Source organism: Gopherus flavomarginatus, chromosome 1, assembly GCF_025201925.1.
Source record: "Gopherus flavomarginatus isolate rGopFla2 chromosome 1, rGopFla2.mat.asm, whole genome shotgun sequence".
Classification (NCBI taxonomy): domain Eukaryota; kingdom Metazoa; phylum Chordata; order Testudines; family Testudinidae; genus Gopherus; species Gopherus flavomarginatus.
This window is the reverse complement of record NC_066617.1, coordinates 1428040-1455774: the sequence shown is the minus strand read 5'-3', so window position 1 is coordinate 1455774 and position 27735 is coordinate 1428040. Positions and strand designations below refer to the sequence as shown.

General features: G+C 56.2%; 1 protein-coding gene across 5 annotated transcripts in view; it reads left to right on the top strand.

Annotated features, from left to right (window-relative positions):
• The first annotated feature begins 9980 nt into the window (after positions 1 to 9980).
• Positions 9981 to 27735, top strand: part of MAPK8IP2 (mitogen-activated protein kinase 8 interacting protein 2) — an 81481-nt gene continuing 63726 nt past the window's right edge. For 4 of the 5 annotated variants that reach the window (XM_050952651.1, XM_050952631.1, XM_050952621.1 and 1 more), the window contains exons 1-2: positions 9981 to 10067; positions 25327 to 25432. In XM_050952651.1, the coding sequence (XP_050808608.1) occupies positions 10003 to 10067; positions 25327 to 25432 (171 nt within the window). In that variant the 5' untranslated portion in view covers positions 9981 to 10002. Of the gene's footprint in view, positions 10068 to 20928; positions 21049 to 25326; positions 25433 to 27735 lie in introns of those variants that run through there. The other variant, XM_050952661.1, reaches the window with a different exon arrangement.

Genomic DNA, 27735 nt, shown 5'->3' with positions numbered 1-27735 from the left:
AAGTAGAATAAATTATATAGTAAGAATAGAAAGGATTAAAGAAATGTTGTCTGTACCTTTAAGCAAAGTTGTTGGAATGTTGCAACCAGGTGTCAGGAATACAGACATTAACATAGAACAATTGCACCGTTGCCTTAGATCGATAACAGTTAGTAAGGAAATAGGATATGCATGCTGTGCCCCAGGTGAATTTTACTGTTTTGATTTCTTTGTCCCTTTGTCTAAATTCCCGCTCTTTTATCTGTATAAATATGACTGTTCGGGCCTTACATGGCCACTCACATATTCTGAATGTTATTGGTGGAGCGCTGCGCTAATAAACAGAGTGGTCTGACAAATTGTGAGTCCTGATTCTAACTTTGACAACTGTCAGGCTGGAAGGAGGTTACTAGTGGATTCCTCAGGGATCGGTTTTGGGACCAATCTTATTTAATCTTTTTACTACTGACCTTGGCACAAAAAGTGGAAATGTGCTAATAAAGTTTGCAGATGACACAAAGCTGGGAGGTATTGCTAATACAGAGAAGGACCGGGATATCCTACAGGAAGATCTGGATGACCTTGTAAACTAGAGTAACAGTAATAGGATGAAATTTAATAGTGAAAAGTGCAAGGTCATGCATTTACGGATGAATAACAAGAATTTTGGTTATAAATTGGGGACACATAAGTTGGAAGTAACAGAGGAGGAGAAGATTCTTGGAGTATTGGTTGATCACAGGATGACTATGAGCCGCCAATGTGATATGGCCGTTAAAAAAGCTAGTGCAGTTTTAGGATGCATCAGGCAAGGTATTTCCAGCAAAGATAAGGAGGTGTTAGTACCGTTATACAAGGCACTGGTGAGATCTCATCTGGAATACTGTGTGCAGTTCTGGTCTCCCATGTTTAAGAAGGATGAATTCAAACTGGAACAGGTTCAGAGACGGCCTGTTAGGATGATCCGAGGAATGGAAAACCTGTCTTATGAAAGGAGACTCAAAGAGCTTGGCTTGTTTAGCCTAACCAAAAGAAGGCTGAGGGGAGATATGATTGCTTTCTATAAATATATCAGAGGGTTAAATATCAGGGAAGGAGAGGAATTTTTTAAGCTTAGTACCAATGTAGATACAAGAACAAATGGATATAAACTGGACACTAGGAAGTTTAGACTTGAAATTAGATGAAGGTTTCTAACCATTAGAGGAGTGAAGTTCTGGAACAGCCTTCCAAAGGGAGCAGTGTGGGCAAAAGACATATCTGGCTTTAAGACTAAGCTTAATAAGTTTATGGAGGGGATGGTATGATGGGATAGCCTAATTTTGGCAATTAATTTGCTAATTGATCTCTGATTATCAGCAGGTAAATATGCCCAGTGGTTTGTGATGAGATGTTAGGTGTGGGTGGGATCTGAGTTACTACAGGGAATTCTTTCCTGAGTGCTGGCTGGTGAGTCTTGCCTACATGCTCAGGGTTTAGCTGATCGCCATATTTGGGATCGGGAAGGAATCTGCCTCCAGGGCAGATTGGCAGAGGCCCTGGAGGTTTTTCGCCTTCCTCTGCAGCATGGGTCATGGGTCACTTGCTGGAGGATTCTCCGCAGCTTGAGGTCTTCAAATCACAATTTGAGGACTTCAATAACTCAGACATAGGTTAGGGGATTATTACAGGAGTGGATGGGTGAGTTTCCGTGCCCTGTGTTGTGCAGGTCAGACTAGATGATCATAATGGTCCCTTCTGACCTTAAAGTCTATGACTCTATGTCTATGACTCTATATTTTTAAAACTCTCATTACTATTATCCATAAGTCAGCTGGGCTGGAATGGAGTGGTCACCCCACACTTGCCCTGAAAGAGTTAATGCAGGATGAGAAGGGGGCTAATTAACCCAACAAGGTACAGCAGAGGGGAATCCCTGGGCTGAGTGAGGGAGCCCAGCTGAGGAGGAACAAGGTGGGCTGGACTTACAAAGGCAGGATATTGGCAGCAGAAGGGGGCTGCTGGGAAAGGCTCCAGTCACTCCCTGGGAGAAGGCTGCAGAGACAAGTAGCCTACAGTTACCCCCTGGGATGGGAGCTGGAGGGAGGAGGAGTGTCAGATGGTAAGGAAAGGGCTCAGGGGAAGACTGTAAGGTCTAGAAGGGAACAGCTCTTGACTGATCACTAGAGGGGTCATGAGCCAGAACCTGGAGTAGAGGGTGGGCCCAGGTTCCCCTGCCAGCCACTGAGAGCATGACACTATGTGGCAGGGATTCAGAAGACTTCACAGGATTCCTAAAGGAAGACTGTGGTACCCTGGAAGGGGAAAATGCATAGAGTGACTTGGCTGGAGGGCTGAGTCACAAGCAGGCAGCAGCAGCTTGTGGAATAAGAGAGGGGCTGTAGACTGAAAGAGCAAGGCAGAGAGACCGTGTGCAACTGCAGGATGGGGTGCTGACCTCATGAAGCTAATCCCTGTAACAGCCAGTGGGAAGCACAATCCAGTGATGAGCAGAGCACTCTGTCACATAGCCAAAGAGGTATCCTTGTGTCCCTTGGCTTCCCTTATCAATTTTCTACCAATTCTCACTTCTGATTTATAATCATTATGATCACTTTCTTGCTATCTCCTATTTAGTGTGTGTGTATATATATATATATATATATATATATATATATATATATATATATATATATATATATATATATATATATATATATATATATATATATATATATATATATATATATATATATATATATATATAATTTTTACAGTTGCCTTCACTTCCCCTTTAAACCAGATTATTGTGTTTTTTTGTTTTTGTTTTTTTAAACCAGCACAGCCTTCTTCCTCAGTTGTGGCTTTTTTTGCATCTAGTAAGATATTCTTAAATGATTCCCAATTATCATTCACATTTTTCTGATTAAATTGTCCCCCCTTCCCCCAGCAGATCTTGCTCATAATTGTTTTTGGCTTTGTGAAATTGGCCCTACAAAAGCACCAAGTTTCTATATAACTGGTCTGGACTTCATTGTGCTTGCACATTATGACTGTGATTAAGGCACAATCACTTGTACCTAAGCTGTCATTAATTTCTAATTCTGTGATCAGTTCCTCTTTATCTGTTAAGATGAACTCTAATATAGAATTTGCCTGTGTTGGCCGCAACATTTTTGAGTTAGGAAATGTCTTACAGAAAGTTGAGAAATTTCAAGGATGTGTTTAGCACTGGCAAAATGAGACCTCAAGCATATGTCACTCAGACTGAAACCTCCCATGATCAAGTAGGTTTTTCCCTACACACTGTGGGTAAGTGTCTAAGGAAGAGGTCCTCCTGCTCTCTAGTGTGATTTGGGGGTCTGCAGCAGACACCAGCTAGGACTTTATCTGTTAGGACATTGATCCGTATGTTTTCATGATAATTTTCTTCCATGTTATCAGTGACTTGAAAACAGATAATGCCAGTTCCCTTTTGCCCACCTGATCATTCCCACTTTTTGTGCCAAGGTCAGTAATAACAAGATTAAATAAGCTTGGTCTCAAAACCAATCCCTGGGGAACTCCACTAATAACCTCCTTCCAGCCTGACAGTTCACCTTTCAGTACAACTCATAGACTTTAAAGTCAGAAGGGACCATCATGATCTAGTCTGACCGCCTGCACAATGCAGGCCACAGAATCTCACCCACCGATTCCTGTAACAAACCCCTAACCTATGTCTGAGTTACTGAAGTCCTCAAATTGTGGTTTGAAGACCTCAAGCTGCAGAGAATCCTCCAGCAAGTGACCCGTGCCCCACGCTGCAGAGGAAGGTGAAAAATCTCTAGGGCCTCTGCCAATCTGCGCTGGAGGAAAATTCCTTTCCGGTCCCAAATATGGCGATCAGTTAGACCCTGAGCATGTGGGCAAGACTCACCAGCCAGCACTCAGGAAAGAATTCTATGTAGTAACTTAGATCCTACTCCATCTAACATCCCATCATAGAACCCTGGGCATACTTACCCGTTGTTGTCTCCCCTTTAACCAGTTCCTTATCCACCTTTCAATTTTCATATTGATCCTCATCTTTTCCAATTTAGTTAATAATTCCCCCTGTGGAACCATATCAAATGCCTTACTGAAATCAAGGTAAACTAGATTCACTGTGTTTCCTTTGTCTAAAAAATCTGTTACCTTCTCAAAGAAGGAGATCAGGTTGGTTTGGCACGTTCTACCTTTTGTAAAACCATGTTGTAATTTGTCCCAATTACCATTGACCTCAATGTCCTTAACTACTTTCGCCTTCAAAATTTTTTCCAAGACCTTACATACTACAGATGTCAAACTAACAGGCCTGTAGTTACTCAGATCACTTTTTTTCCTTTCTTAAAAATAGGAACTACATTAGCAATTCTCCAGTCATACGGTACAACCCCTGAGTTTACCGATTCATTAAAAATTCTTGCTAATGGGTTTGCAATTTCATGTGCCAGTTCCTTTAATATTCTCGGATGAAGATTATCTGGGCCCCCCGATTTTGTCCCATTAATATCCACCTCCATATCCCCATTCCCATTTGTCATTCTACCATTATCCCTAAGCTCATTAGCCTTATTAAAGACGGAGGCAAAGTATTTGTTTAGATATTGGGTCATGCCTAGATTATCCGTAACCTCCATTCCATCTTCAGTTTTTAGCGGTCCCCCTTCTTTCTTTGCTTCTTGGTCCTCCTTCTACTGAGATGGAGGCCAGTCAAACTATCCCACCCCTTCTCCCTGTAGAACATGGGCCAACGTTCCACAAAACCAAAGCCCTGCACCATTTCCAGCGTCTTCCAGCTTCTGCCTTCCTGGGCTCACAGGACAAGGTCATTCTTCTTCAGCAGGCTTCCAAGTTCCCTGGAGTGTCTGTTATCTGTGAGCAATCCTGCGATGCCGCGTCCTTAGTGCTGATATGAACCATCTCTGATGGATCCTTGCCCATTGATTTCAGAAACCTGTCCGGACTGAGAGTGATGTCTCGTGTCCTGACGCTGGGAAGGCAGCGCATGTCTGGTTTCTCCACTTGTTCCTTGCAGAATGTTCTTTTGACTCTGCATATTTCATCTCCAACAAGGATTGTGTGTCTACCTTGGATGGCTGGAGAACTCTTTGTGGGTGAACTTGATTTTCTTACAGCTGTTGTCCATCCCATGTCCTGTACAGCTCTCCATCCCTGGGACCTGCTGGAACTTGAGCGGTATCTTCCACAGTGTTCACATTGAGGACTTGGTATCGATTTGAAACTTCTAGTTGCATGAAATTCCTCCTGAGTCTCTTCTCCATGATGGCCCCGCTCCCCCTATCCTCATCTGTCTCCAGCCATGCACAATGCTGCTGGGATCTCTTGCCTCTGGTGGTTACCAACTGCCAGGCCTCCTCTCAGGCTCCTCTCTCCTCTTGTCCTGACGGCTACTGGCACTCAGACCCACCCCGCCCCCGCCTTTCAGGTACCCATGGTCCTGGCACAGGTGGGAAGGTGATTAGGCCTGTGCTGTACCTCAGGGCTTTGCTCCTTCCAAAGGAAGATTGTTTTTATACTGGTGAGAGCGATCCCAGTGTGAAATCCCCGTGGAAACACGGCGCTGGCAGCTTTCTCTCAGCGTAGCTTGTGGAGATGGCTGGGGGTTGTAGGATTGACTTCAACCAGCTAAGGGCACTTGAATTAAAAGCTGGGGGTCAGGGTGGTGTTGTGCAGAGGAGGGGCAGGAGGCCTCCTTCTCCAGGGCTGTGTGGGGCCAGCCCTCCGCTCTGCTACAAACACTAAATCAGAGGAGAAATGGCAAAGCGATGCACTGGAACCGGAATTCCCTGGCTGAGGAGTTCAGGACGGGGAGCTCAGCAGGGTCTGTGTCCTTTCAATGATGATGGACCCAGGACTGGCAGGGGAGGTCTCTGCTGGGACTGGCGAGGCCGGCGTAGGTTACAATTGTACCACTGGTAGCAGTGTCCCTGGCACATTAGCAGCAGCTCTGCAGTGGGTTTGCAGCACATCAGCTCTGCAGGGAGACAATTTACACCTGAGCAATCAGGGGAGGTTTCCTGAGTTGAACCCAGGAGCCAAGGAGTGGGAATCAGCCTCTCTTACTGCAGCACAGGTACAGCTGGTGTTAGCATCAGGGCCCCAGGGAGCCTGCAGCCACCTAGCTGCTGCCCTGTCCCTTGGGGCTGGCCTGGAGCAGCAACTTCTGCCCGTATTATAGAGGAGCTTTCAGTGCTTACAGGAGCAGAAAACACCTGACAAGGCTGTATTGTGGGTCTAACAGTCCCCAGCTGCAGCGCTATGGCAACGCACACCCCAGGGACCGGGAGAGGAGGCAGTCAGCACATTGTACACAGCTCCGGCCCTGCCCTCCCCGAGGCACCGACAAACACAGCTGCAGCTAAGGGGCTGGTGCAGCAACCCGAGTGCTGCCAGCTCCTCCCCCTTCCCCCCACTGTCCCCCAGCTCTGGTGGGAACCCACACACACACACCCTGTCCCCCAGCTCTGGGAACCCCCCCTACAAACACTGTCCTCCAGCTCTGGGACAGGTCCCCCTCCCCACACTGTCCCCCAGCTCTAGTGGGAACCCCCTCCCCCACCTCACACTGTCCCCCAGCTCTGGGACAGGCCCCCCTCCCCACACTGTCCCCCAGCTCTGGTGGGAAACCCCCCCACCTCACACTGTCCTCCAGCTCTGGGACCCCCCCTTACACACACTGTCCCCCCAGCTCTGGGAACCCCCTCTCACACACACACACTGTCCCCCAGCTCTGGGAACCCCCTTTACAAACACTGTCCCTCAGCTCTGTGAACCACCCACACACACACACTGTCCCCCCAGCTCTGGGAAACCCCCCCCCCACACACACACACACTGTCCCCCAGCTCTGGGGCAGGCCCCCACCACACACCGTCCCCCAGCTCTGGGACCCCCCCTTACACACACTGTCCACCCAGCTCTGGGAACTCCCCACACACACACACTGTCACCCAGCTCTGGGACCCCACACACACACACACACACACACTGTCTCCCAGCTCTGGGACAGGCCCCCCACCTCACACTGTCCCCCAGCTCTGGGAACCCCCTCCCACCTCCCACACACTGTCCTCCAGCTCTGGTGGGAAACCCCCACCTCACACTGTCCCCCAGCTCTGGGAACCCCCCCCCCACACACACTGTCCTCCAGCTCTGGTGGGAAACCCCCACCTCACACTGTCCCCCAGCTCTGGGAAACCCCCCCCACACACACACTGTCCCCCAGCTCTAGGACAGGCCCCCAAATCACACTGTCCCCCAGCTCTGGGAAACCCCCCACACACACATACACTGTCCCCCAGCTCTGGGACAGCCCCCCCACACTGTCCTCCAGCTCTGGTGGGAAACCCCCACCTCACACTGTCCCCCAGCTCTGGGACAGGCCCAGCAAACTGCCCCCTTGCCCGGCCTAGGCGAACCCCGGCTCCAGGGGGCCGGACGATCTGTGTTAATTCTGATGGACCAGAGGACCCCGAAGAGGCAAAGGTGTTAATGTGCCACCATAACCATCCACCATTAAACCGAGTGAAGGAGGGTTTGGTCCACAGCCACCTCTGGCCGCTTAGCCCCACGGCAAACACCCCATTAAACACCCCGGCAGCCCTCCAGCACGGGAAGGAGGGTGCAGCCAGGCATGCAGGAGAAATGTCACATACTAGGTCAGAGTTGCATTTCGCCAGGCCCTGTGCTCCCCTGGCTGGCGGGAGCGTGGCAGGACCGAGACCCCCGCCTGCCAGGCCCGGGCAGCATGGCGCTGGGGGCAAGGGAGGACTGGGCCTTAGGAGCCAAACACATGCAAACGGGGGAGAGAAAAGGCAGCCCCTGTCTCTGGGGGTGAGCCTCAGCCAGGCCCCGGGCGGGGGTATCTGCCACCCCCCAGCCTGGGGCCAGGCCAGGCTGCCCTGGGCCCTGCCTGCAGCAGCCCCTTCCCCAGCCAGGATTTCCCCTGCCCCGAGGGAGCGAGTGGGGCTGAGCCCCCCACGATGGAGCCCAGCCCCGGGCCTGACCCTGGGTCCCCGCCCGCCCGCCGGGCCGGGCTCCTTCCCCCAGCGCCGCCGGGGGGGAGCAATTCCCGGCCCCGCTGCCGCAGCAGGAGCCGGGCTGCGGGGCCCCGCTCGGCCCTTCCCCCGGGCCGGGCTGAGCCCCGCCAGCTCCGCCCTGCGGCAGCGCCCGGCTGATCAGCACCCGGCTGCGGACAGCTCCCGCCGCGGCCAGGCGGGACCCCGGGCGCTGCACCGGCCGTCCTGGCTGCGGGCTCGGCCCGCGGGCTCCGCCTTCGGCGGGGGATGGACCCGGCAAAGCGCCCGGGCCGGGGTCTGCAGTAAGGGGAGCGCAGCCTCCACCCCCGTACAGCTCCCCGCCCGGCCCCCCAGCTCCCCGCCCCCCAGCTCCCCCGTACATCTCCCCGCCCTGCCCCCCAGCTCCCCGCCCCAGCTCCCCCATACATCTCCCCGCCCCCCATACATCTCTCCGCCCGGCCCCCCAGCTCCCCCATACATCTCCCCGCCCCCCGTACATCTCCCCGCCCAGCCCCCCAGCTCCCCGCCCCAGCTCCCCCATACATCTCCCCGCCCCCCATACATCTCTCCGCCCGGCCCCCCAGCTCCCCCGTACATCTCCCCGCCCTGCCCCCCAGCTCCCCCATACATCTCCCCGCCCCCCGTACATCTCCCCGCCCTGCCCCCCAGCTCCCCGCCCCCCAGCTCCCCCATACATCTGTCCGCCCCCCGTACATCTCCCCGCCCTGCCCCCCAGCTCCCCGCCCCCCAGCTCCCCCATACATCTCCCCGCCCGGCCCCCCAGCTCCCCGCCCCCCAGCTCCCCCATACATCTCCCCGCCCGGCCCCCCAGCTCCCCGCCCCCCAGCTCCCCCATACATCTCCCCGCCCGGCCCCCCAGCTCCCCCATACAGCTCTCCGCCCCCCGTACATCTCCCCGCCCGGCCCCCCAGCTCCCCCATACATCTCCCCGCCCCCCGTACATCTCCCCGCCCGGCCCCCCAGCTCCCTGCCCCCCAGCTCCCCCATACAGCTCCCCGCCCGGCCCCCCAGCTCCCCCATACATCTCCCCGCCCCCCGTACATCTCCCCGCCCGGCCCCCCAGCTCCCTGCCCCCCAGCTCCCCCATACAGCTCCCCGCCCGGCCCCCCAGCTCCCCCATACATCTCCCCGCCCCCCGTACATCTCCCCGCCCGGCCCCCCAGCTCCCCGCCCCCCAGCTCCCCCATACATCTCCCCGCCCGGCCCCCCAGCTCCCCGCCCCCCAGCTCCCCCATACATCTCCCCGCCCGGCCCCCCAGCTCCCCCATACATCTCCCCGCCCCCCGTACATCTCCCCGCCCTGCCCCCCAGCTCCCCGCCCCCCAGCTCCCCCATACAGCTCCCCGCCCGGCCCCCCAGCTCCCCGCCCCCCAGCTCCCCCATACAGCTCCCCGCCCGGCCCCCCAGCTCCCCCATACATCTCCCCGCCCCCGTACATCTCCCCGCCCTGCCCCCCAGCTCCCCGCCCCAGCTCCCCCATACAGCTCCCCGCCCAGCCCCCCAGCTCCCCCATACATCTCCCCGCCCCCCGTACATCTCCCCGCCCTGCCCCCCAGCTCCCCGCCCCAGCTCCCCCGTACATCTCCCCGCCCCCCAGCTCCCCCATACAGCTCCCCGCCCGGCCCCCCAGCTCCCCCATACATCTCCCCGCCCCCCGTACATCTCCCCGCCCGGCCCCCCAGCTCCCCGCCCCAGCTCCCCCGTACATCTCCCCGCCCCCCATACATCTCTCCGCCCGGCCCCCCAGCTCCCCCGTACATCTCCCCGCCCAGCCCCCCAGCTCCCCGCCCCCCAGCTCCCCCATACAGCTCCCCGCCCCCCATACATCTCTCCCCCCAGCTCCCCGCCCCCCAGCTCCCCCATACAGCTCCCCGGCCGCTCTGCGCCCCGCAGCTCCCGGCCCTGCCCCGCCCCCGCCCGCGCCAGGCTCGCTCCGCAGTCGGGCTCGGCGCTGGAGAAGATGGCGGACCGGGCGGAGATGTTCTCCCTCGCCACCTTCCACGCGCTCTCCCCGCCGGGCTGCAGGTAAGAGGGGCCCGGACACCCCCGCCCCCAGCCCGGCCGGCACGGGGGGGCTGGGTCTGTGCCTGCCCCCCCCCGCCGGGACTCTGCCTGCCCCCCGCCCCCCCCCGGGTCTGTGCCTGCCCCCCCCCGCCGGGACTCTGCCTGCCCCCCGCCCCCCCCGGGTCTGTGCCTGCCCCCCCCCGCCGAGCCTCTGCCTGCCCCCCTCCCCCGCCGAGTCTCTGCCTGCCCCCTGCCCCCCCGGGACTCTGCCTGCCCCCTGCCCCCCCCGGGTCTGTGCCTGCCCCCCGCCCCCCCCCGGGACTCTGCCTGCCCCCTGCCCCCCCCGGGTCTGTGCCTGCCCCCCCCCCCGGGACTCTGCCTGCCCCCTGCCCCCCGCCGAGCCTCTGCCTGCCCCCCTCCCCCGCCGAGCCTCTGCCTGCCCCCCTCCCCCGCCGAGTCTCTGCCTGCCCCCTGCCCCCCCGGGTCTGTGCCTGCCCCCCGCCCTCCCCCGGGACTCTGCCTGCCCCCTGCCCCCCCCGGGTCTGTGCCTGCCCCCCCCGCCGAGTCTCTGCCTGCCCCCTGCCCCCTCCGGGTCTGTGCCTGCCCCCCGCCCCCCCCCGCTGGGACTCTGCCTGCCCCCTGCCCCCCCCGGGGTCTGTGCCTGCCCCCCACCCCTCCCGCTGGGGCTCTGCCTGCCCCTTCCTGTCGCCCCCGGGCTGGGTCCCTGCCTGACCCCCCTGCCCCCCCGGGCTGGGTTCCTGCCTGCCCCCCCGCCTGCCCCCCCCGGCCTCTGCCTGCCCCCCCCCCCGGGTCCCTTCCTGCCCCCCCCCCCGGGTCCCTTCCTGCCCCCTCGGGCTGCGTCCCTGCCTGCCCCCCTTACCCCCCCCGGGCTGGGTCTCTGCCTGCCCCCCTCCGGGCTGGGTCTGTGCCTGTCCCCCCCGCCTGCCCCCCCCAGGTCTCTGCCCCTCCGCCCCCCCCCCACCAGGCCTCTGCCTACCCTCCTCGCCCCCTGGGCTGGGTCTCTGCCTCCCCTTCCCCTCCCCCCGAGGTCTTTCCCTTCCTCCTCCAGTCCCCCACCCCTGGGCTGGGCCTTTCCCTGCACCCCTCCCCCCTGGGCTTTAGTCCCCCCCCACCCGGGGCGCACTGGCCCAGGCAGCTGCTGCAATGCTCGGGCAGGGCCAGGCCTGGCCCAGCTCCCCAGCAGGGCCACAGGGCTGGTGTCCCAGGCCTGCCCCAAGGGGGACTGGGTGAAGGGCTTGGGACAGCACTGCCCATGGGCTGGGCTGGGCAGGGGGCTCCGAGAAGGCCCCTGCCCTGTGCAAGGTGCAGCTCCCCCAGGTCTGCCCTGCCCAGCCAGCTCCCCTTGGCCTGGGACGAGCAGGGGGAAGTGTCTATGGGGTCAGGCTTCCCAGGGACCCCCTGAGGAGAGGCCAGGTCAGAGCCTACCCCATGCCCAGCTAGTGGGCCCCTGCCTCCCAGAGCACAAGCCCTCGGGCTGCAGGGACCTGTCCCAAAGCTGGCCCGGGCCCCAGCTCTCGGCACTAAGCCCAGTAGCCCAGGGCCTTCACTTCATGGGCTTGACAGCTGGTTTCTGTGCTCCCAGTTCCCCTGCCCCATGGCAGGAGCTGGGTCTAGCCCCACAGGGGCCATCAGCTGGTGTGTGTATGAGGGAGCTGCCCCCAAAGGTAGTGAGCTTGTGGGGTGGGGCCTTCAGAGCCTCTGAGCCTCACTCTCTGTCCCCTTTTCTTTTGGCCCCCAGGACTCATCCTGTTTCCCAGGACTGAGACCTCTTCTAGTGGCTGGTTCCCTGGGGGTATGGGGGGGAGAGCGGGAGTCCATCCCCACTGATGTTATCAGAAGATGGTGGATTTGGGGAGTGGATCCTAAACAAGGGGGCAGGGCAGCATCCAAGACACAGACCCCACTTCTGAGGGCCAAGCCACAGGCCGACAGCTTAGCCCCATGGTGTGATGGACGGCAGAGACGGGGAGCCCCTGCCCTCGGCAGGCATAGGGCTGATCCCGCCCCTCCTATCCTGGAAGCTCAGAAACTAGAGACCAAAAGCCCAGATGCATCCCACCCGTCCATCTGTGGACAGGGCTGGGACGCACCCAAGTGCCCATTCCCAAGGGCTCTGAATGCCCCAGGGTTGTGACCCCCGGCCCTGTTGGGGAACGACGGGCCCTGGCTCTTACCCCTGGGTGCGATTCCTGGCCGGATCCATCCCCTATCAGGGAGCGATGGGCCCTCACTCTTCCCTTCAGGGGCTATTCCTGGCCGGATACACCCCATGTCAGAGATCAATGGGCCCTGGCTCTTCCCCCGGGAGCGATTCCTGGCCGGATCCATCCCCTGTCAGGGAGCAATGGGCCCTCGTTCTTCCCCCCAGGGGCGATTCCTGGCCGGATACACCCCGTGTCAGGGAGCAGCCGGCCCGGCCCTTCCCTGGCGCGATTCCCTAGTTCCGTTGGATACTCTGCCAGGAAGTCATCCTGCTGCTCAGCCTGTCCTTGCCCTAGTTACACCCGTCGTGTCATGCTCTGTGTCCTTGGGATTTACGCCCTCCAGAGATTTGCAGGCTTTGAGCACGTCCCCTCCCCCACCCCCGTTAAGCTCAACTTGACAGATTTAGCCGGTTTAATCTTTCCCGGGAAGTCGATCTCTTGCTCTCCTGTGGTCTGGCTCCAGTTTGTTTATTGTTACTCCTGGCTTTTCCCAGGGGCCCACAGCTCCCGTTGCAGAGATCAACGCTGGCCCAGACTCCTCTGGCTGGAGCCGCTCTCTGCTCCCATGTGGGTGGGTACATTACCCAGCCAGGGAACCGATCCTGGCACCAGCAGGCCGGGGAGCTTCCGAGCCTCCTGTGGGGGAGCTGCTGGGCTTGCGTCTGCTCCCTCGTCCTCCAGGGTGAAGCAGGAAGCTGAGGAAAGGGGGGGAATATGGGCAGAGGAGATCAGGGTAAGGCCCACTGCAGTCCCTCGAGCAGGGAGGTTCCCAGGATTGTCCCTGACCTTCCAGAGCTCACTGGCACGTGGCAGGGTGGCCCTGTGCCCACCGGCAGGGCTGGCTTTAGGCTGATTCCCCCGAATTAGGCCCCGTGCCCTAAAGAAGAGCGCCTAACTTAGGCGCCTTTTCAATTTTTGCTCATCTCACCCAGTGGCCGTCCGGGTCTTCAGCGGCGGGTCCTTCACTTGCTCTGGGTCTTCGGTGGCATTTCGGCAGCAAGTCCTTCAGTGCCACGGAAGACCCGGAGTGAGTGAAAGACCCACTGCTAAAGTGCCGCCAAAGACCCAGACCACCGCCAGGTATTTGAATCGGGCCCTGCACTTAAGCCGGCCCTGCGAATCAGGACGCCTGGTTCCCATCCCAGCGCTGCCATTTCCTTGTGACCTTGCGGGAGTCTCTTCCCCTCTCTGTGAAATGAGACTGAGCCGGAGAGTGTGGAGCCTGCTTTGTGTTCCTCTGCTAGGGCTGGGCTCAGGCTTTGGAGCAAGCCCCTCGAGAACTCGGAGCGGGGCAGAGCTGTGAAGTTCTGAACAGCTCCACGTGGGACGTATGCGTTCAAAGGGCTGTCGGACTGCGACTTGGCCAGGGCTTTTCCTTGGTTACTAACCTAGGTTAAGGTCTCAGCTGCCCCCAGGTGGGAAGCGGGTGGCAGGCAGGTCCCTTGACATATCAGGAGGTGTTGACCAGACATGGAGCCTTCAGCAGGGTTTGTCCTTCTGGGTGCTCCACTTCAGGGGCTCGTGCATCTCTCCAGCCCTAACTGGGAGATTTCTAGCTAGCAGTGTCCGTTCAGCCCATGCATGCACCCAGTGCCTTCCCCTGGCAGACACCAAGGCTGTGGAGGGGTGTGCGGGCGAACCACCCTCGGTTCCTTCTCCACCGCCTTGGCCCGAGACGGAGCAGCAGCGGGTCCTCGTAGAGCATTCTCAGCCTTTTCTCCTTCTTCGGTTAGTGGTTGTAGGTGACTGTTTAGTGAATAGTAATAGTTAGCTAAGGTGAGAGTACGGCTTCTTCCCTCTCGTTTCCCCAAGGACACCTGTCCCCTTCTGGTGGGGGTGCCTGGTTTGCCAGGCTTCTAATGCTTCCTCTCTTGCTGGGGTGTGACAGTCCATTGCCGAGGGGCGTCCCCCATCTCCCAGAAGTGCTACTTCTCCTTGGCTCTTTAGTCTGGGGCTCGGAAGGATGGGGGGATGAAGCTCAGACTTTTGGCCATTGGATGTTCCCTGCAGCCACCCTCTGGGCCAGGTCCCTGCCCACTGCCTGTACATCTGTCCTCGGCCAGACCAAGCACCCCATCAGCCTTGGGGTGTGCTTCTCCTCCGAAAGGGAAGCCAAAAAGAGGAGCGTGAACTCTAACTCTGAGGAGCAACTCAGAGAGCCGTTGCCGAGGGTATAGCTGAGGCCAAGGACTCTCCCTCCGGCACCAGCAGCCCCCCAAGCCCTGGAGCTCCAAGGAGAGGGCACCTGCACCGATAAGGAGAGAAAGCACCGGGTCCCATCAAGCTCACTCCCCTCAGCAGCTGGTCCCATCGTGTGGCTTGTCCCAGCCATCAGCACCGACCCACGCAGCTCAGCCGGGGGGACACTGCAAGCATGGGTGCCTGATATCTACAGCGCCTGCAGTACACCCATCGTCACCGGTATCATCAGCTCCAGCAGGTGAGGCAGGCTCCCATTTCTGTCACCTAATGCGGAAGTTATGGCTCCATCACCTTCCATGGCCAATGACTTCAGATGGTTTCAGACCCTCACTAGAAGGGTAGCTATTGCCCTACAGATCCCTCAGTTGAGGTCAAAGATCTGCAGATATTTTCCATTTGGCACCACCCTCCAGTGTGGCACTATCTGGTAACGAGGCTCCCCTGGATCTGGCTCGAACAGCAGGGCAGAGACCGGCCACTATTGCACTGACATATCAAAGGGCAGCTATGAAGCACTCCTTGCCCCTGAAGGATTCCACTTGTTATTTTCCAACACCTCCTCCTGCAGTCCCCCAGTGGTGAATGTGGTGAATGAGTGGAGCAAGCAGCACTGTTTGAGAACTTCCCCCATGACAAGAACCAAAGCGACTGGATCTCTTTGGAGGAAAGTCTTGCTCATCTGCAGCCCTGCAGTTCCGGATCATGGGCTGTCAGACTGTCCATGGCCAAATACAGCTTTACTCATTACAACAGGCTCATGGCATTTATTGAACAGCTGCCACGAGACTGCCAGGAGCAACTCCAGTCCGTAGTTGTGGAGGGCCAACAGTTGGCCAGAATGCCTCTCCAGGAGCCCCTAGATGCTGCGGACACTGCTGCTAGATCCATCTCGCCAGCAGTAGTTGTGTGCAGGACACCGTGGTTCCAATTTCCAGGGTCGGAGAGATGTTCAGAGCACTGTGGAGCACCTCCCCTTTGAAGGTCAAACGCTTTCTTGGAGACCACAAATGACTCCCTGCACATGCTGAAGGACTCCAGGACTGCCCTACATCCCTGGGGCATATACGCACATATGAGCAGGAAACTGCCCAGAGGTCATGGCCTGCTCAGTGCATGGGGTACCACTGGCCCATGGAACCTCCCAGAAAGAGAGACAGATCTCTGAGGAAGAGGGCTGCCCAGCTGCCCTCCATGACCACCCAAGTGTCCTCTAAACAGCAGTCACTCCCTTCCCCTCACAGGGTCAGAGGGTTCTACTAAAAATATTCCTAGCGCCAAAGATGGACAGAGGTTGGGGCTGATCGTGGCTCTAAGACAGCTGAACGAATTCATGACGCCTCAGAAGTTCAGCATGGTGACTCTGGCAACTATAAATTCCTTCACTAGAGGAAGGGGATTGGGTTGGGCCTACTTCAGGGTAACTATACACCTATCACACAGGAAATACCTATAATTCACCATAGGCCAAGATCGTTTTTTGAACCGAGTGCTCCCTTTCGGCCTATCCTGGGCCCCAGGAGGGTTTTCGAAGATCCTAGCAGTAGTGGCAGCTTGCCTTCGGCAGGAGGCGAGTCTTGTCTTCCCATACCCCGACAACCGGCTGCTCAAAGGCTGCTCTTTCACAGCAGTGTTATTGTCTAAGAACGTAAGAACGGCCAGACTGGGTAAGACCAAAGGTCCATCCAGCCCAGTATCCTGTCTGCCGAGAGGTGCCCCAGAGGGAGTGAACCTAACAGGCAGTGATCAAGTGATCTCTCTCTCCTGCCACCCATCTCCACCCTCTGACAAACAGGCTAGGGACACCATTCCTTACCCAGCCTGGCTAATAGCCATTAATGGACTTAACCTCCATGAATTTATCCAGTTCTCTTTTAAACCCTGTTATAGTCCAGCCTTCACAACCTCCTCAGGCAAGGAGTTCCACAGGTTGACTGTGTGCTGTGTGAAGAAGAACTTCCTTTTATTTATTTTAAACCTGCTGCCTATTAATTTCATTTGGTGACCCCTAGTTCTTGTATTATGGGAACAAGTAAATAACTTTTCCTTATTCACTTTCTCCACATCACTCATGATTTTATAGACCTCTATCGTATCCCCCCTTAGTCTCCTCTTTTCCAGGCTGAAAAGTCCTAGCCTCTTTAATCTTTCCTCCTATGCGACCCTCTCCAAACCCCTAATCATTTTAGTTGCCCTTTTCTGAACCTTTTCTAGTGCTAGAATACCTTTTTTGAGGTGAGGAGGCCACATCTGTACACAGTATTCAGGATGTGAGCGTACCATGGATTTATATAAGGGCAATAATATATTCTCCATCTAAGGCCATGGCTACACTGGCGCTTTACAGCGCTGCAACTTTCTCTCTCAGGGATGTGAAAAAAACACCCCCCTGAGCACTGCAAGATGCAGCACTGTAAAGCCTCAGTGTAAACAGTGCCGCAGCGCTCCCAGCGCTGCAAGCTAATTCCCGTGAGGAAGTGGAGTACATGCAGCGCTGGGAGAGCTCTCTCCGAGCGCTGGCGCCGCAACCACACTCACGGCAGTGCTTTGAAGTTTCGAGTGTAGCCAAGCCCTTAGTGTCTATCCCTTTTTTTAATGATTCCTAACATCCTGTTTGCTTTTTTGACCGCCACTGCACACTGCGTGGACAGCGTCAGAGAACTATCCACGATGACTCCAAGATCTTTTTCCTGATTAGTTGTAGCTAAATTAGCCCCCATCATATTGTATGTATAGTTGGGGTTATTTTTTCCAGTGTGCATTACTTTACATTTAGCCACATTACATTTCATTTGCCATTTTGTTGCCCAATCCCTTAGTTTTGTGAGATCTTTTTGAAGTTCGTTACAGTCTGCTTTGGTCTAACTATCTTGAGCAGTTTAGTATCATCTGCAAACTCTGCCACCTCACTGTTTACCCCTTTCTCCAGAACATTTATGACTAAGTTGAATAGGATTGGTCCTAGGATTGATCCTTGGGAACACCACTACTTACCTCTCTCCATTCTGAGAATTTGCCATTAATTCCTACCCTTTGTTGCCTGTCTTTTAACCAGTTCTCAATCCTTGTCTACATGCATAAGGCCCTTTCTCTCTTCCAAGAGTTGGACCTACAGTTCAGGGCAAACAAATACCAGCAAAAGTGGAAGAGATTCATCCATTGGTATGGTTGTCACTACCTCCAGCTGGAATCAGCTTCCTTTTCCCTCATCCTAGATTACCTGCTGGATCCGGGTTGTCCATCAGTTTGGTCAGGATACACCTGGCTGCCATCTCAGCCTTTCATCCCTTTGTGGGATTCTCCATTTTTGCTCACCTGGTATCATCCAGATTTATTAAGGGTTTGGGTAACCACTTCCCCCACATTAGACACCCATCCTATCTTGGGACCTCAACCTGATTCTCAACCACCTCACGAGATCTCCATTTGAACCAATGGCGACCTGCTCCCTACTTCGTTTATCTGTGAAGACGGCCTTCGTAGTTCCCATCATGTTGGCTCGTGGGGTCATGGAGGCTGGAGTCTTGATGGCAAATGCCCCTTTTCCGTGGTTTTTTTTGATAAAAAGGTCTCTCTGCATCCGCATCCTAGGTTCCTCCCAAAGTTTGTCAGATTTTCATCTTCATCCATTCATCCATCTACCAGTACTTTTCCCAAAACCTCACAGTTCCCAACAGGAATCCTGGTTCCATATCCTAGACATTAGAAGGGCCTCGGCCCTCTACCTGAATAGGACTAAGCCGTTTAGGAGATCACCTGGACTCTTCATCTCCTTCACAGACTGATATAAGGGGGTTCCTATTTCTGTTCGCAGGCTTTAGAAATGGATAGTAGGTTGTATCTGTACCTGATCCAAATCTGCTGGTGAAAGAACGTTCGGCCAGAGCACAGGCAATGTCCACTGCGTTTTTCAAGAATGTCCCAGTATCTGAGGTATATAAAGCTGCCACTTGGAGCTCAGTCCACACGTTTGCGAAGTGCTACACTCTGCTCCACGCCCTCGGCTCTGCAGTACTGTCTTCAGTTCTGGCCTCTGTTCCGACGCTCCCTCCTCCCTCTGGGGGTACTGCCCGGGAGCCGCCTGGAGTGGAGCCCCCAGCGGGAGCCTACCCAAAGGAGAAGGAAGTGTTACTCACCCTGTGCAATAACTGGAGTTCGTCGAGATGCATGTCCCTGTGGGTGCTCCATGACCCACCCTCCTTCCTCTCTGCTTCCATTGTTCTCTAAGGAATGAGAGTGGTTTGCCCACACACCCTTATACAGCCTTGGGGTCTGCCAGGAGGAGGCACTGGGCACTTGCGGGGGCTGAATGGGCACTGCCAGCTCGGAATCTCTGCCCGAGGGCTCGAGAGGCGCAGGCACCTGGAGTGGCACACCCGTAGGGCCCGGCATCCCAAATAACTACAGTTACTCACCAGGGGAGAAACATTCCCTCCCCCCTTGCAAAAAGGGCAGCTTGTGCTCTGCATGCTCGGGTCACAGCCATGATTCAGTGAGGCTGGGGCTGGCCTGCTCAGGCAATAGCTGGGCTCAGCAGCTCCTCGTGCACCGTGACTGACTCTGAGCTGGGGCCTTGGCACTTGGAGAGCCATGCTGGCAGTTGCTGAGCCCTGGGTGGCATGCCCACGACATTCACTGGTCAGATAGACATAGGGGGCGGGTCTGCACCCACCAATATCTTTCTCCTTGTGTCTGTGGGCCTGGTGGAAGCAGCGAGTCATGCAGATGGGTTGGGATGGGGGGTGCCTGGGGCCAGCATAAGGACAGTATGATGGAAGTGGGAGGAAGTGAAGGAGATGCTAGGCTGCTGGGATGGAGGGGGCAGTGCCTTAGGGCATGACCCAGACCAGAGCATGTCTTTTCCTGGTTCTGCTCCAGACTGGGCAGCATTCACTGCTGTTCATCACCTGATTCCCCCAGCCCCAGGGTCCCTGCATGATAAGACAGCTGGGGAATAGAGTCATAGACCTGGGTAGGGGCTATGACAGCCCCTGTGGTGGGAGGAGCACCAGCTCCTCTCTTCCCCCCCAGCATCTCCCTCCACCATGGTACTTGTTGGTCACTGGGGTTCGGGATGGCTTCCTCTGAGGGCCTTGTCTGCATTTCCCCAACGACTTCATTCCTCCTCCCATTCTGAACCTGTCCCAGATCATCTTGTGTTTGCCCGTCAGTTCCCCAATTGCACGTCTCCCTCCCACCATGGTGCCTGGGCCAGCGTGGGTGTCTGGGGCAGTGTAGACAGGCCCTAACAGGCAATCAGAGCCCTGTCTCCAGGATGGCTCCCCAAGGGCTGACTGCCCGGCACAGATGGGAGGAGCAGCACTTAGCATTAGGGAAAGCTAACATGGGGACCTGGCCCCCATGCTCCTCTCTTTCTCCATCCTTGCTGGCCGGGGAATCTGCCAGCAGAACAGAGGGAGGGGTTGGATTTCCAGGGGGTTGGTTATTGCCCTGCCTGTGCTCAGCGTTTTCCAGGCAAATGGAGACTGGTCCCTGCCCCAAGGCACCACGGTTCAACGCAGTGCTCTGAGGAGAGAGAGAGATCAGGTCCCAGAAGCAGCCCTGCCCTCTGCCAACTCCGCTGCAGCAGCCTGTCCCCTCTGTGCTCTAGCTGAGGGGAAGAACTAAAGATTGGAGCTGAGTGCAGAGAAAAACAACCCCACATTTGTTCTTTTGTAAAATCTCCTGGTTTTGTGCCAGTTCTGTGATTGTGGGGACCTGACTTGGGGATGTTTGGGGCTGGCCATGCTGCTGTCGGAAATGGCTAGCAAAGGCAAGTGGGTGCAGAGGCTCCAACCCGCTGTGTCCTGTGAAGTTCCATCCTGGGCAAGTCGTACGCACCCCAGCAGGGGTGTGAGGGCTCCACCTGCAGCTCCTTGGAAAAGGGGATCATGGCAAACAGCCAAACTTGTCACAGAAGGGAAAAGTCAGAAACACGTTGATTCAGAAATGTTGTAAAGTTTTTGTTAGGGCTGGCAGTGAGCTCTGCCTGCCTGGGCTGCTCCGGGGCCTCCCGGGCGTCCTCCTTCTGGGTCTCTCATGCTGCCGTTCTCTGGGCTGGGCCGTTCCTTGGTTGGATTACATCTCCCAGAATGCCTTGTGATCCGCCCCAGGGAAAGACCACAGTGCGTCAAGGCAGATGTAGTGTGGCCAGAGAGCAAGAGCAAGAGCGGGGGAAAGGGAGCAGGAGGCCCTTGGAACTACAGCTCCCATGAGGCACTGCAGCAGCCCATGCTGAGGCAGGGATTAATATTGACCCAAAACATTTTGTGTCAACTTTCCTGAGAGAAAATGCTGCTGGAAGTGACCTTTTCTTGAAGACAGTTTCAGTGAAATCCTGTTGTCTGGCAGGGAAATGTTAGTTCTACGTGTTTTGACCAGCTCTGCCTCACTTTTGTTTTTTCTTTTTAACACATTGGTAACACTTGTCTGGCGCGTCGCACCATGAACATCGTATTGAGCTGAGAGAGGCGGGGAAAAGAGCAGGAACTGCAGAATAACCCCTCCTGCAAGACTGCTGCAGTTACAAAAGTGACCCTCCCCCAGGAGTGTGTGCAGAGGAAAGCCAGGGTGCTCAGGTGCTGTACTTGTGAGGGCCAGAGAAGTACCTGAGAGTGATCAGAATTGTAGGGAATTCCGGTCAGGTTAGAGTTAAAATAACCCCAATGCCTAGGAAGTGCAGAAGTGCAGTTCAGGTCACTCCAGCACGGCTCCCGTCTTGGCCCAGGCCTTCCGTGTAGCACAGGTTCTCTGGGGTTTTTCCGAAGGGCTGTGACATTTGTAAGAGTCTCTGCACGGCTGCGCTCCCGGAGGAAGGGGTTCCACGCACACGTTCTGTGTTGACTGTAATGCCAGGCCTGGCCCAGGAGCTCTGGGCGTTAGTTAGCAGGCTGTTAAATGACTGTCACCCAGTGAGTGACCTGGAACGGCTCGGGGTCCTGGCTCTCCCCCATGATCTAGCTCTCCGCTACCTCCCTTTCCTTGGGCCATGGCTTGCCACAGCAACCACAGGGCTAGGTGTAGGGGAACCGGGTCTGTGGCCATCCTTGCCAGTGCTGGGGTTAGTCCGAATTTAACCTTTCCTTCAGTCCCTTCCGTTCTGGCTGGTTTGGGGTAACTGCAGCCTTCTCGGGAGCTCTCTAACCTCTCGGGGGATGTCTGCACTGCCAAAAAGACCTGCCGGCAGCGAGGCTTGTAGCAGTGTCGCCGTTCCCGCCCAGGCCCTGAACCCAGTGAGGGGAGAGGGTCTGAGAGCCCAGGCTCCGATCTGAGCTGGAACAGCTACATTACTAGTTCGAGCCCCCAGGTGCAAGCCCCAGTCCGCTGACCCAGGGTCTGAGACTTGCTGCCGTGGGCTGTTCTTGTCGTGTAGATGTGCCCTCAGTCGCTGAAACTGTTCCCTTCGCTCCAATTTAACAAGACTTTTCTCTTGGGAACCTTCAGATGGCCTGGCCTGGCCTGACCTTTGTGGCCATTGGTATCCCCTGGGCTTGTGGGAGAATGAGGCCTAACGGCTCCGTGGGCTTCAGGACACACCAGTGGACCCTCTGTGACCACACATTCCCCGGAGTGCGAAGGTTCACGGTTCAGCCAGGAGTCTAGCGCTGCTTGGGGTGTTTTCTGGCAGCTCCAGCTCCTGGAGTCCTGGGATCCCATGAGAATCTCGGCTTCCGTTAGAAAGAACAGTACGTTTCCAGCCCTCGTGGCCGAGGCGAGAAGTCTGAACACATGACCTGAGTGACTCCCAAGGGGCAGAAGGCAAATGAAAAATCACCCAGTGGGTTGTTTTGAAACAATCTGCTGATTCCTGGGCCCATCTGGCGATGTTCCGCATGTGGGGTTGGCGACGTGGCGTCCCTGCAGGGCCTAGCGCAGCTGCAGAGCGAACAGGTGCAGGGTTTGCGAGTGGCTGAGACTCCTCTGGGCAGCACGGAGCCTCCTCCCATTGGGACCGGTGAGGCAGGGCAGAGTGCAGCCCCATGTCTCTGTCTGGCAGCACCAGGAGCACCTCGCGCTTGTCTTCTCTCCCATACTGACTATGGTGGCATGGATTGGGTGGCAGACCCAGCCCGGGAGGATCAGGATGGTGGTTTGTCTCCAGCTAGACCAGGGAGAAGGGCTCACCCCTCTGATATCTGCATTGCAGGGACTCTGACCCCGGGCCTCTCATTCCCCAGAGACCCTGCCGGTGAGAGGGTCCAGCCCTGCTGAGTTTGCATCTCACCCCTTTTAGTGCAAACTCAGCCATTCCCCAGAGTCCTTTGCTTTAGTAGCAGGAAAAGAGACGGGGGGAGGAGACTGCTCAGACTTTGTTCTTGGCTGAGCTGAGTGAATAGTTCCCAGCAGATAACAGAGCTGGCCTCCTCGGGTGGGGAGGGATAGCTCAGTGGTTTGAGCATTGGGCTGCTAAACCCAGGGTTGTGAGTTCAGTCTTTGAGGGAGCCACTTAGGGATCTGGGGCAAAATCCGTACTTGGTCCTGCTAGTGAAGGCAGGGGCTGGACTCAATGACCTTTCAAGGTCTCTTCCAGCTCTATGAGCTAAGTATATCTCCATATATTATATTATCCATGTACTGCTTTGCAGACTGGAAAGCTGCTCCATGCCTCCAGAGCACATGGGAGGGGGGGCATGCAGCAGGGCCTGCTCCCTGAGGTCATGTATTGTGCAAATCCTCCCAGGGAGGGTCACATGAAGGGACGGGAGCGGGGCATGCAGCTGGAACAGGGCCCAGAGAAGCACTGGAAGGCAGAGGGCAGGAGGGAGTTTCTAGAGCAGGTCATGGTTGGACCCGAGAGAGGGGGTGGCCTGGCCATCAGAGAGGCAGCTGCCAGCGAGAGGAGCGAGCCCAGGGTCGCATGTGGCCGGTGCACTGGTAGAGGTAGGACAAGAGAGCTTGCTGAAAGCCGTGGCCAGGAGCAGGTCACAGCCACCACCCATTTATTCCCCACTCCACACACTTGGCCAGTTTTGTTTGGCACACGGGAAGAATCTGGGGTCAGGGCTGGCTGCTGAGCTGTGCTCATGCTCCTGTTTCTGTGCCCTGCCTGGCTGGGTGCACAGGCAAGTGCAGTGTGAGTTTAAAGTTGAGTTTCCATGACAACTCACACTTGGGAATTTGCTTTTCACAGATATTCATGCCACATTCCAAACTGGATGGCTCCATTCTGCCTCCCTACACCCCCCTGCAGCCTCAGTCAGATACAAGAGGCGTTTGCACTTCCTGGTCTAAATTCCTGTGCACTGTTGCTGTTCAGCAGCTTCCATGTTGTTCCCCAGAGGTGGCTGCATGGCAGTGGTGGGTAAAGTGCAGTTTCTGGACACAATGGCTTCTCTGATGAGGAGCAACAACCTGACTCGGTTCCGCTGCGCTGGCCTTCACAGCCCTATCCATGGGCGCAAAGCCCGATTAGCCAGCCCCAGGTGCAGTCACTCGCTTTGGAGTGAGACAGAATCTGGGCTGCTCCTTCCAGGCCAGCCTATCGGCCGTGTCCCGCTGCCGACCAGCCCTGGACCAGACCCTCTCCCCCCCCCCCCCCCCCGTGCCTGGCGCTGGGCAGACAGAACAAAGGACCGCCCCTGCCCAGGGAGCTGGCAGTCGAAGTGTCAGACGGGAGTCAGGCTGTCAGGGAAGCACGAGGAAGCAGAGAGGACTGGTCAGCGTCACAGGCTGGGCTCTGGAGCGTTTTGTAGGCAGCAGGGCAAAGGAGGGATTTGAAGGCGCACCAGGAGGTTGGGCGGCTGTTTGCAGGGAGCTCCCCTTCAGAACCCCCTGCTCTCAGAGACGGGGGCTCCAAGGAAAAGCCCCACTCCTGGGATGTGAAAAGCTGCTGGTCTGACTCCCGCAGAGCTCCCCCCTCAGCCAAGTGCACTCGCTGCAGGCGTTACTAACCCAAGCCTGACGGGGCCCAGAGCACAGGGGGGAGAAATTCTTTTCTAGTGATGACAGAGCAAAATCCCTGTGGCAGCTCTGAGCCCCCAGGAACTTCCCCCAGTGCCCCGTCAGCTCCACAGGCAAAAACCCTGAGCCGGAGCCAGAGCAGCCAGAGGACACACCCTGAAGGGAGGGGGTCTCTCTGCCTTGGCTCTGGCTGAGAAAGCTAGAAGGGGTTAAAAATAAGACTTCAAATGGAACCCCACCGGGGATGCCAGCGTGCATCTCTGACCCCTTCCCTCTGCCCCACCCATGGGCGCATCCCACGCTGCAGCCAAGGGCCCTCCTCTTACCCATCCCGCTGATGTGTGTGCTGACAGCACCCAGAGACCCTGGCAGGGTCGGGCCCCATTGTGCTGGGTGCTGGGCACGTACGGAAGGAGCCAGTCCCTGCCCAGGAGAGCTCAACCCTAGGAGACCCCCCGGTGGGAGCGCCAGGGGGCAGCGAGAGGAAGACAAGGGCTCACACATTTGTTTGGGTGCAGGCTGGAGGGCTGAACAGGGGCTGTGGCTGGGAGACATGACCCTGACCAGGCCCGGCCCTGCCGTCTGCTCTCAGGCTGGCTCCCGTGGGGATCCCAGCTGAGCTGGCATGTGTGAGGCTGTTGGATGGTGGCTCTGTGAACCGATGGGTGGGAAAGGGGGACTCCACGTGCAAGGGGCAGCATGTGCGAACAGGCTTGTTCCTGCGGTTTGGGGTGGGGTGTCCTCAATGTCTTCTCTCCTCTCCAGCTCCTCCTTCCACCCCAAAGGGGTTGGGACTTTGCCCCTTGAGGCCTGACAGGCCCCCTGTCTGCCCTTCCCCAGCCCAGAGGCCCCCAGTGTCCGGTTCTGCCTCCCTGCTGGACACAGGACGGAGTAGGGGATGGATGTGTGGGGGTGGCCCAGGAGACCTGATCTCTGCTTGCTCTCTCTTTGCCCAGGCCCCCGCAGGACATCAGCCTGGAGGAGTTTGACGACGAGGACCTCTCGGAAATCACAGATGACTGTGGCATTGGCCTGAACTATGACTCGGACCATTATGAGAAGGTGAGAGGGGGAAGGCGGGGCTGAGACAGGCAGAGACCCTGGTGCCCGCGTGTGCCAACAGGGTGATGTGCTGCCACCCAGAAATGGGAGGCTAGTGCAGGGTGAGCACAACTGAGCTCAAGCTCTTAACCAGCGATTCCCCCCTATTCCCCCAGGTAAATCCCAATGGGGAAAGTTCAGATGGCAGAAGTGAAATGCCTTGTTACCCCAGACCTCTGCCCTGAGCCCTGCTCCGGTCGCTTCAAGCATGTGTGTGCCGGCACGTGCACACGCACACACAGACGTGCATACACTTCGGCTGATGCCCCTCAATCCCGACCAGCAGCACCCCAGCCTCTTTCCATCCTGGGTTGGAACCAGATTGCTCGTTTTTCAGAGATGTGCTGTTGGAGTGATTGTGGGGCAGGTCCTGGATACAGATCACAATGGTCCCTGCTGACCTTGACATCTATGGCTCTGCTGATGCCCCTCAATCTCAGCCTGCAGCACCTCCCATTCCTCCAGGTCTGCCAGCCCCTCACCCCAGCAATGTCTGACGAAGGGTGTAATGATGCGGTCTCTGATGGGACATAACTGAGAGTATCAATTCAGGACAAATTGCTTAGAGCAGCAAAGTTACATTCCCTAAGGCAAACCAAACCAGCCAAACAGAGAGGACTTTGGTCTCATCCCACTGGCTAACCACAAGTCATACAAACAATTCCCTTAGGCACTCCAGTCTCCCAGTATCACCAGCAGCAGCCACTTGTTATGGGCATAAATGGTTATGAAAATCAACACTCCAGTAAAAGAAAAAGGGTTCTCCTGATCCCAAAGGACCAGGGCCCAGACCCAGGTCAATATACAAGTCAAATCTTGCCCACAAATCATGCTGCTGCCAATACTTTAGAATCTAAAGGTTTATTCATAGAAATGTAAATGAGAGCTAAAATTGGTTAAATGGAATCAATTCCATACGGTAATGGAAAAGTTCTTGGTTCAGGCTTGTAGCAGTGATGGAATGAACTGCAGGTTCAAATCAAGTCTCTGGAACATTCCCAGCTGGGGTGGCTCATCAGTCCTTTGTGTAGAGCTTCAGTTTGAAGCAAGGTTCCTCCAGAGGTCAGAAGCAGGATTGAAGATAACATGGAGGAGTTTTCAGGGACTTTTATATTCTCTGCCCCCTGGAAGGATCCCTTTGTTCTTACTGTGGAAAATCACAACAGCAAGATGGAGTTTGGAGTCACATGGGCAAGTCACATGTCCATGCGTGACTCAGTTCTTTACAGGGAGAGCAGCCATTGCTCACATGCTACCTTGAACTTCCCCAGGCAGACTTCTCATGTGGATTCGAGTCTCCCAAGATCCATTGTCAGTTAAGTGTTTCTTGACTGGGCACTTAGTCTGCAAATTCCTTTCTCAAGAAGCTGACCAAATGCTTCACTAATGCTACTTAGAATCAAACACATTGAGGCTATGGCTACACTTGAAATTTCAAAGCGCTGCCGTGGCAGCGCTTTGAAATGTGAGTGTGGTTGGAGCGCCAGCCCTGGGAGAGAGCTCTCCCAGCGCTGCACATAAACCACATCCCTTATGGGTGTAGCTTGCAGCACTGGAAGCTGCACTCCCAGCGCTGCGGCACTGTTTACACTGAGGCTTTACAGCGCTGTATCTTGCAGCGCTCAGGGGGGTGTTTTTTCACACCCCTGAGCGCGAAAGTTGCAGCGCTGTAAGCACCAGTGTAGCCAAGGCCTGAGATACAAATACAGAGCCAATATTCATAACTTCAACTGCAAAAATGATACGCACATACAGACAGCATAATCATAACCAGCAAATCAGAACCTTTTTCTAGACACCTCACAACAACCTTTGTTCAGTATTTGCTGCAAATATATAACAATGGTTGCAACAATGATCTATGTGGTCACAGTTTGTCAATAACGTCACACCTCCAACACAAAATTGATGCAGGACGGGATGACACAAACATCACTGACTGCATCCCAAGAGCTCCCCATCCTTGATTCTGTCTTACAGCTTGTGTTGGGTTAGAAGCCGTACCAGTGTGTAACAGAAATGGTTTATCAAAATCATGTTCAATAATGTGATTGAATCGCGTTACAAACTCAAGGTAAAACTTGGTTAGAACAATAGTGGATTGGATCTGCTCTTGCAGCAGGTTCCTGTATGTCTCACGTGATCTTGCCAAGAGCTAAAGAAACTAGCTACTTTATCCATACAAGCTCTGGCAAATGTTTGGAACCCAATTAACATCAAGTCAATGTAGATATGAATGTTATCCATAGTATAGAAATCTTGGC